Here is an 8,940-nt window from a genome sequence, read left to right as displayed (position 1 = left end):
ATGGTAATTCTCCACCTAATCAAGCTCTCTCTCAAGATTTTCCTATCCTGACAAGGCGCTTTCAGAACTCACCAGTCTAACAGCCTTATTTATAGATGGACTTGGGAATACGCGACTTGGATCTGGATTCGGACAGATGCAGAACCTGACAAACCTGAGTTTTGTGGGTTCTCCAGACGGATTCTGCAACTTGGTAAAACTTCAAAATGAGACATTCATACATCTTCCTTCATCTTTAGAATACCTAAACCTGTCTAACTGCAATATCTGCTGCATTGAAGCAGACGCATTCTCACCTCTACGAACTCTTCAGATTCTTGATCTTTCCCATAATGAAGATCTTGGATTTAAAAGGCTTGGACAAGCTGTGTACGGTCTTCAGGGATCGGCTCTGCATACTCTTTACATCAATCACATAAACCTTAAATATACTTTGTGCGTTTTCATTTCTAAAGCAGATACAGTCTACTTCAAGAACACTAACATCACCTCCATCTACGCCAAACACAACAATCTTCAGTTTTTTTCCAAGGCGCTTTGCTGAACATGCCAGACTCTCTTGAGTTTGTTTCCCTCGATGGAAACCATTTAGCATTTGGGCGTTATCTTCAAGAATTGAATAATCTTAAAAGTTTAAAAAAAATTCAAGCCGATGGCTATAATCATCCTCTCGATACACCTACACATTACCCTGCAATGGGGGAAAAATATAGCGTAGCTGAAAATTATGTCAGTGGTCCATCTTTGTGCAAAAAAGCTCCAGAACATTGCAGGTGGTCTGTGATCTCAGACATGCGCAGAGAAAATTCGTGGATTCCAGTTCTGGGATACGACGTTACAGATACAACAGCTGATAACTCCACATACTTTGTCCTTCCGCCAGATTTAACCGACTTCCGGTCAGGCAAAATCAGATTTACTACCAAGTTATGCAAGTAGACTTTGATCCCAACAATACTTTGAGAAGAATGGATCTCAGCAGTAACTTTTTGGTCAAACTGATCGGTCCTGTAACGGGACTGGAAAAAGTACAGTATCTGGATTTGAGCAACAATGTAGCTGCTGATATTTCAGACACGTTTTTCCGTAATTTTACTTCTCTTAGAATACTACACTTACAGAAAAACGTATTATACTATCTCAATGGAAGTAACAAAGACAGTATATTTGCACCCTTGCTAAATCTCGAGCTACTGGATTTATCATTCAATTACCTATATACACTTCCAACGACTGTATTCACTGGATTAGAACACCTGAAAATGATAAATTTGTCCTACAACTATATAATTTCATTTGATGTTGACATTTCGTCTGCCCGATGTCTTAAGCTTCTTGATCTGTCTTACAACAATATCCACTCTCTCCCATCGCATGTGCGTGATCACCTCGACTCAGTAGCACAGGCGACGTCAGAAAATGTCACTGTGAATCTTACCTTCAACAGCATTAGCTGTACGTGTGAAAATATCGAGTTCTTGTCTTGGATGGCAACTACTAAGGTGCACTTTCCCCACAAAAAGTTATACTTCTGTCTTATGTCTGACGGAACAGTGCAACGCTTGGTTGATATTTTCGAGGTTATCGCTGATCTGCAACAGCAGTGTTCCAACTTCTCAAGCATCCTTATTGGAGCTGTGTCCTGTTTCTTTTGCCTTATCTTATCCCTGGTGTCGGCCCTGATGTATCGTTTCCGCTGGAAGTTGCGCTACTGGTACTACGCCTCACGCATGTCGTACACACGCGCACAGTCACAGGAAGCTCGCCAGTTCGACTTCGACGCCTTCGTGTCCTACGCCTCGGATGACGAAGACTTTGTTCGCAGCCAGCTCGTCCACAACTTAGAAGTGCAGGAAAATCTTCGACTGAACGTGCACTACCGCGAACTTCACGCTAGGCCAACCCATCCCCTTGCAACATCGTGGCTGCCGTTCAGAACAGTCGCCACACGCTGGTTGTGTTGACGCGACACCTGCTGCAGTCGGACTGGTGTCAGTACGAGATGCGGATGGCCACTATGGATGCCGTACACACGGGGCGCGATGTGCTTGTGTTCCTGCTGTACGAGGACATCCCCAGCCACGAACTGCCTCGACATGTGCTGTACAACCTTCAGTCTTCTACTTACATGCTGTATCCTCATGACGATCCTACTTTGCTGCCTACGTTTTGGTCCCACCTTGCACGTGCCGTTAGGATGTAAAGCTTCGGTATGTACAGTATTTGCTTATACCTATTCTGAAATTCTTTCGAGTGGTGCCGAGGGCTAGTCAGGAAGTTTTCTTACTTAAGACGTACACTGGGCAGGTCAAACGAAAATAGATCGATAAGTTCAGTAAATTACAAATATTTTCATTTCATTCAATACAACATTAACATTGTTAGTCTTAGTTGTGCCTACGTGCCCCACAGAAATGCTTGCACACACATACACACAGAAGGAGGGAGTAAATGGGTAGCACTAGGGGAGTGGAGGGGGCTGCGGCTCACTGTCTACAAAGTAAACGTGGGACATATACTGGTCCTTCTCGCGCTTTAATGTAGCGTTACAGTACTTTCTTTTTAGCCGAACTTCCTACAGCTTGTCTCTATATATGACAACAACACAAAAGTAGATCTGATCCGAAAGAAGCTTGATTTACAAGTTTAAGTTCTAGAGCAGCTGAACTTTACGTGAAGTAACGCTGATTATACTTTGAGTATGTGCACACTTGTGGTGCATAATCTGACAGGCTGTATGCAGTAGTCCCATAAGCGAATTTTTCTTTACTTTGGTTTGCTTGATAAAAGTCTGACCCAAACCATGCACCGTGTCAGGAATATGACAGGTCGCATGAAGGACATTTCCACAAAATAAACAAAGAATGCTTAAAAACCAAGTGGAGGGAGACGGGAGCATGAACAAAACGTGAAAAGTAGCAACCATTCGCTCTTCCTAGAAGTTAAATTAATATATCTGCTTAAAGATAGCTCCACATTACTTTTTTGTGTATTACTTGACTATGTTCTTATTCTGGTTTGCAGCAGGAAGATACTTGTGGTACATGAGTCACAAAGTAAGTACTTTCCTTTTCTGTGTGTAAGCAAGCCAGTACACAAATATAACATAAGCAAAGGCACGGAATCATGTACAAACAGAAGAGTCCTCAAGTGTTTAAAAATACTAATGAGACTTGTTAGAATCGGATGGTAATTGCCAGTGCAAAGGCGCGTTCACATCGTTACTGGATGATTCTTTTATAAATGCAGGAATAGAAAGACCACGCACAGTCTAGATAATTGACACTAAAACTGCAGCTAAAATAAGATTGCTTAAAACAGAAAATTGCACCACACACGCACATTTTAAAGCCAATTTTCGTCTGGCGAAGATTACAATAAAATGCTTATTCAGCACACAACGCTAATAATGAAATACGATGATGTTTATTTTTCAGTGTCATCCAAGATGCAAACGGTAATCAGACTGGCAATAATGCTGTTGACGTTTGGGAGAACATCTTCCCTCGCTTTGCACGACGCATGCACAATCTGTTCGTGCACGGGAGGAGCTGTCAACTGCTCTTACCGCAATCTCCACCAAGTACCCAATGGCCTGCCACCAAGTGCTGTCAACCTCAACTTGAGCCACAACCTACTTAGCAATCTCTCAGACAACGTCTTTCACCATTTGACCAGTCTGTCAGTTCTAGACTTGTCCTACAATTACTTGAGCAGCTTCACACCCAGTGTCTTTGCGGGCCTCCGCAACCTGCAGTGGCTTAGTGTCACCTGGAATAATCTGCCTTTGAGCGATGAAACTTATCCTTTTGGGGTGTTTTCTCCCTTTTCTCAGTCGCTTTTATATTTGTACCTCAATGGTAACTCACCCCCTAACCAGTCTCAGTCGCTCAACGTTTCCTATCCTGACAAGGCTCTTTCAGAACTCCTCAATCTAACAGAGTTATTTATGGATGGACTCAATGGAAAGGAATTCGGTCCTGGATTCGGACATTTGCAGAACTTGAAAAAACTAAGTCTTTCAGGTTCACATGACGGATTCTGTGACATAGAGATCCTTTACAATGACACATTTAAACACCATCCACCAGCTTTAGAATACTTAAACCTGTCCTACTGCAACATCCGCTGCATTGAGGCAGACGCCTTCTCACCTCTACGAACTCTTCAGATTCTTGATCTTTCCCACAATGAAGATCTTGGATTTAAAAGGCTTGGACTAGCTGTGTACGGTCTTCAAGGATCGGCTCTTCACACTCTTCACATCAACCACATAAATTCTCACTATGCGTTATGTGTCTCTATCACTAAAGAAGACACAGTATACTTTAAGAACACTTGCATCATCTCCATCTACGCCAACTACAACGGTCTTCAATTTTTCTTCCAAGGCGCCCTGCTGAACATGCCAGATTCCCTTGAGTTCGTTTCGCTCGATGGAAACCATTTAGGGTTTGGAAAATATCTTGAAGACTTAAATAAACTAAAAAGTTTGAAGCAAATTCACGCTGATGGATATAACATTCCCTAAATCGCCGACACATTATCCAGATGAGAAGTGTGTGTACAGCGATGCTGAGATCTGGGGTGGGATGCTTCTTCTTGTAGAACTGTCTCGAAAAATAAAAGCCAATGTTACTGGCCTGCTGGCTCGACTGGTTACACAGAAAGTTTGGCTGATCATGTAGAGGGATACGCGCCACAGGTAGAGTAACTAATAATTTCACGTTCTTTGTTCTTCCGCCAGATCTGACGGACTTTCGGTCTAGGCAAAACCAGATATACTACCAGCTAACACAGGTTAACATGGACTCTAACAACACACTTACACGATTAGACCTCAGACCAGAATCTGATCACAAAGATGGTAGGACCAATAACAGGGCTGAACTATCTACAATATTTGGATCTCAGCGACAACCTCGCTTATCACATTTCAGAAACATTCTGTTATAACTTTACCTCACTGAAGGTACTGCGACTGAACAGAAATTATCTGCGCTATTCCATCGGAAATTCGTCCGCGGACTTGTTCACACCGTTAGTAAATTTGGAAACTTTGGAATTATCCGATAATTATATTTACAATCTTTCAACAACGTTTTTGAATGGCTTAGTAAGCCTGAGAGTGTTGAATCTGTCCTTCAACGAAATATCCTCGTTTGACGTCAACATTTCTTCCAACCATATCAGACTTCTGGATCTGGCTTACAACAATATCCACTCCCTTCCATCGCACGTTTGTACTCACCTGGACTCAGTAGCACAGACGGCGTCAGATAATGTCACTGTGAATCTTACCTATAATCACATAATCTGCACTTGTGAAAATATCGAGTTTTTGTCTTGGATGGCACACTACTAAGGTATATTTCCCAAGAGTCCAAAAATACTCCTGTCTCATGTCTGACGGCAGTGTTAAATCCTCTATTAATATTTTCGAGGTCATTAACGATCTACAGAAGGAGTGTAGCAGCTACATAGGTATCATAGTTGGGACTGTGTGCTGCTGTTGTTGTCTTCTCGTGGCCGTCGTGTCGGCCCTGATGTATCGTTTCCGCTGGAAGTTGCGCTACTGGTATTACGCCTCACGCATGTCGTACACACGCGCACAGTCACAGGAAGCTCGCCAGTTCGACTATGACGCCTTCGTGTCCTACGCCTCGGATGACGAAGACTTTGTTCGCGGGCAGCTCGTCCACAACTTAGAAGTGCAGGAAAATCTTCGACTGAACATGCACGACATCACACTCGGACAGCCCATCCCCTACAACATTGTGGCAGCAGTTGAAAACAGCCGCCGGACTGTGGTTGTGCTGACCCGACATCTCCTGCAATCGGAGCGATGTGAATACGAGATGCGGATGGCCACCATGGAGGCCGTACACACGGGGCGCGATGTGCTGGTGTTTCTTCTGTACGAAGACATCCCTTTCAATGAACTTCCCCGCCAGGTGCTGTACAATCTACAGTCTTCTACCTACATCCAGTTCCCTCATCATGATCCCACAATGTTACCTGCATTTTGGTCCCGGCTGGCGAGTGCCATTAGAACGTGACAATATTTTGAAATGACACACAAAGAGGAGGAATGCAACAGTACTTTACGCCAACCCAGAAACTAAGGCTATATCACGGCTAGTCAGCCAGCCCTATAAACATATGCTATATGCAGAGAAAGAACAGCATGCCCAAGACGAGAGCTAAGCCCAGGACAGCTAGCCTTCACTTTTCTTTTGACAGGCGCTAACCGTTGCGCCACCGGGTGTAGAGCTACATGAAGATGTAAGAGACCGAACACATTCACTTTTTTTTCATATACGGAGTATTTCGATCGCAAAGATTATAGCTTTTTGTGAATTCTTTAAGTGGAGAGTATCTTTATATAACACTGCTTCCTCAAGTGTCCTAAGACTACAAAGTGGCTTGAGACTTTTTTTTTACCGACAGTAAATATCAGTTTTCGTTTCACCTCCTCACATTCCGTTACGGTGTGAACACAGTGTCTTATATCAAATCTACTATTATATTGTCTCTGATTTTCGTAGTTAATAATTAAGATAGCTGTAATTATTTTTATTGTGACTGGCATCACTGCCAATTAACCTTACCCTCTATTTGTTGACACGTCATGCAAGTCGATTTCCACAATATTTTGATTCGGTGTAAAATATATCACTGTCAACTTCCTGTTACTGAACATTGATTTCTTTCGCAGAGGTATTTGTCAGACTGAATCTGTAGGCAACAACCTTGCTTACCAACAGCAATCTTTATTTTTCATCCATAATTTTTACTTTTCCCATTAATTCTTAGGTAGATCTATTTGGTACAATGAAATCTATCATTTTACGCAAATGTTTCCACATTCTAAGAAGCTATATATATGTATAGTGCGCTTCGAATTTTTTTTTATAAAACGTATATATATGTATCGCAATATCTGCATATTTGTCGTACTATTGGAAGGCCCAGAATGTTAGAAAGTAATGCAAAATGTTCCGTTATCTTTCTGCTTACCATTATAGCAGCTTTCGTAGCTGTATTTTCTCTGGTCTTCCTGCAACGTCTGCTCGAGTGATTGTCACCACGTGATATCCATCCACAAAATAGTTCTATTATTTATTGACATTAATTTCCCAAAGGATTTTTCTGCGCAGTGGTTACCATAAGGAATTCTTAACGTTACTGTATTACTAATAAAATAATATATATAGTTTCAAAATAGTTTAAATGAATAATTGTATGTCGCTTAGTTATCTCGCGGCGAACTAATTTTATCATATAACCACGACGCAAGTGGTGCTACTTCCAAACAACGGCATGACTGAGTTACTGTTAAATTCGCCAGCGGTTGACAACATGCATTTCGAACTGTTTCCCACGGGATGATGATTGTGTTCACAATTGAGAAAACATTTCATGACGATTAGTGTAACTGAGAATTCTGTGCTATCTGTAGAGTCTAGAAACAATCGCATCGTGATTACTATACGGAGAGCCAGTCGATTTTCCGATTCGACCATCTCTGCTACCCACACCTCTGAACTACTTGGCGTTAGTAAGTAAAGCCATCCTTCTATCACCTATGAATAAGGTCAACAATTTATTTAAATTTGTTTTAACAGACTTGTGATCAAACCTGCTTACGTAGAGAGATTTTTTAATGGCACATTTCATGATTGTGTAGGCGCACTCCCTCCGGTGCGAAAGTGGCGTTCACTGTTTACATAAATTATGTCAACCAGAAGAGTAGTTGTAGAAATTCGGTGCTTGAACAAAAGTGAATAGGGATGCTTTAACCATGAATCTCTATCCCCTGGGTGGCTCGATCGCAGACGATTTTTTTTCAATTAACTCCTAGAACGATGCTATTGACAGAACAGCTTCCGTTTTAGCGAACGACAGTGGCTATGCCAGCAGTGTACGAGAGTAATAACAATAGTCAGGACGTGGTTTATACTTTAGCGTGGAAGGATGCCACCGTGCAAGTGTCAAATGTTTCAGTGTTCTTTTCCCGCTTCCGCGGGCAGTTAATCGAAAGAGCAAGACGAGCAGCGATCGAGCGGCTCATTTATGCTAGAGGCCGTTGCGACAAAAGTTTAAATCTATTGACAGCCAAGATTTTAGATGTCAATTTTTATGTGCGTTTCATATTTATCATTCCATAAGAAAGATTTCAGTCTAATGAAGTAAATAATTTAGTGTTCTGAACAAGCAAGGGTTAGGTTAATAGTGCAACAAAACAGTTCACACTTCTGTCAACTGCTCGCGGAGAACTTTGCAAGAGGCTGAGCGTTGGTCTCGGCATACACTCAGCCATCCACCTATGCAACGTCCGTCCCTGATTCAATCACAACCATAATTAAAGTCGATTCTATGCATTGGCCTCGGTCGAAAGTGCAAGATGGAGGTCAATTACATCAAAATGTACTTATTTCGTGGCCGAGGAATTGGGCTTCCGGTTAAAATTAGGCCAGTCAGGTAACGCTCATAGCAAGGACGGGATATTAGTTCGTACTCATAGCGTTGCATACAGTGGAGTCGTACATTTACTTCAAAATTATTTGCAACAAACCTATTCACAAGAGCTCAGGTTGATTAATTTTAACTTAATTTTTATGATTTTGTTTTGGTTGTGAAGTAGGAAGTGTGCACCTCTGCCTCAGAATCTTAAACATGATTAAAGACAATGCAGGAGACAGATGTAGTTTTTCCTTGTTTTGAGCAAAAGATCGAACGCAAGTGTCTGGTAAGGTGCGTGAGTTAATCTGCACCCATGACAGCAACTTTGACTTTATATTGGATATTAAAATTTCTGCTTAGCATGCTTTCTAAAAAAAAAACCCCAAAACAAACCACCAGTAGGACTCTTTCACTACTAATGAAAGCTTTATTATAACGTTCTCCATCTGAAGAAATAACACTGTGAAGTTTGCG

General features: G+C 41.9%; 2 protein-coding genes across 2 annotated transcripts; both read left to right on the top strand.

Moving 5' to 3' along the window:
- LOC112560612 (toll-like receptor 4) lies at nt 1-2,140 on the top strand. Its single transcript, XM_025232551.1, has 2 exons — nt 1-541; nt 861-2,140. Exons 1-2 carry the CDS (start codon nt 137-139, stop codon nt 1,962-1,964), a joined length of 1,509 nt encoding a protein of 502 aa, XP_025088336.1. The 5' UTR covers nt 1-136; the 3' UTR covers nt 1,965-2,140.
- Nucleotides 2,141-2,216: 76 nt separating this feature from the next.
- On the top strand, nt 2,217-8,704 carry LOC112560605 (toll-like receptor 4). The gene is given in 4 exon segments (XM_025232540.1): nt 2,217-3,056; nt 3,438-4,528; nt 4,838-5,353; nt 5,355-8,704. Coding segments are annotated over 4 exon segments (2,313 nt in total). The 5' UTR covers nt 2,217-3,055; the 3' UTR covers nt 6,060-8,704.
- Nucleotides 8,705-8,940: the final 236 nt, after the last annotated feature.

This window comes from Pomacea canaliculata, linkage group LG1, assembly GCF_003073045.1.
Source record: "Pomacea canaliculata isolate SZHN2017 linkage group LG1, ASM307304v1, whole genome shotgun sequence".
Classification (NCBI taxonomy): domain Eukaryota; kingdom Metazoa; phylum Mollusca; class Gastropoda; order Architaenioglossa; family Ampullariidae; genus Pomacea; species Pomacea canaliculata.
The sequence above is the reverse complement of the archived record's forward strand: the minus strand, read 5'-3'. Positions and strand labels throughout refer to the sequence as shown.

Excerpts from the sequence above, each read along its gene's own strand:
- LOC112560612 (XM_025232551.1), top strand. The coding sequence starts at position 137 with ATGCAGAACCTGACAAACCTGAGTTTTGTGGGTTCTCCAGACGGATTC. Across the intron at positions 542-860 it reads TTTTTTCCAAGGCGCTTTGC|CACATACTTTGTCCTTCCGC; the intron begins TGAACATGCCAG and ends AGCTGATAACTC.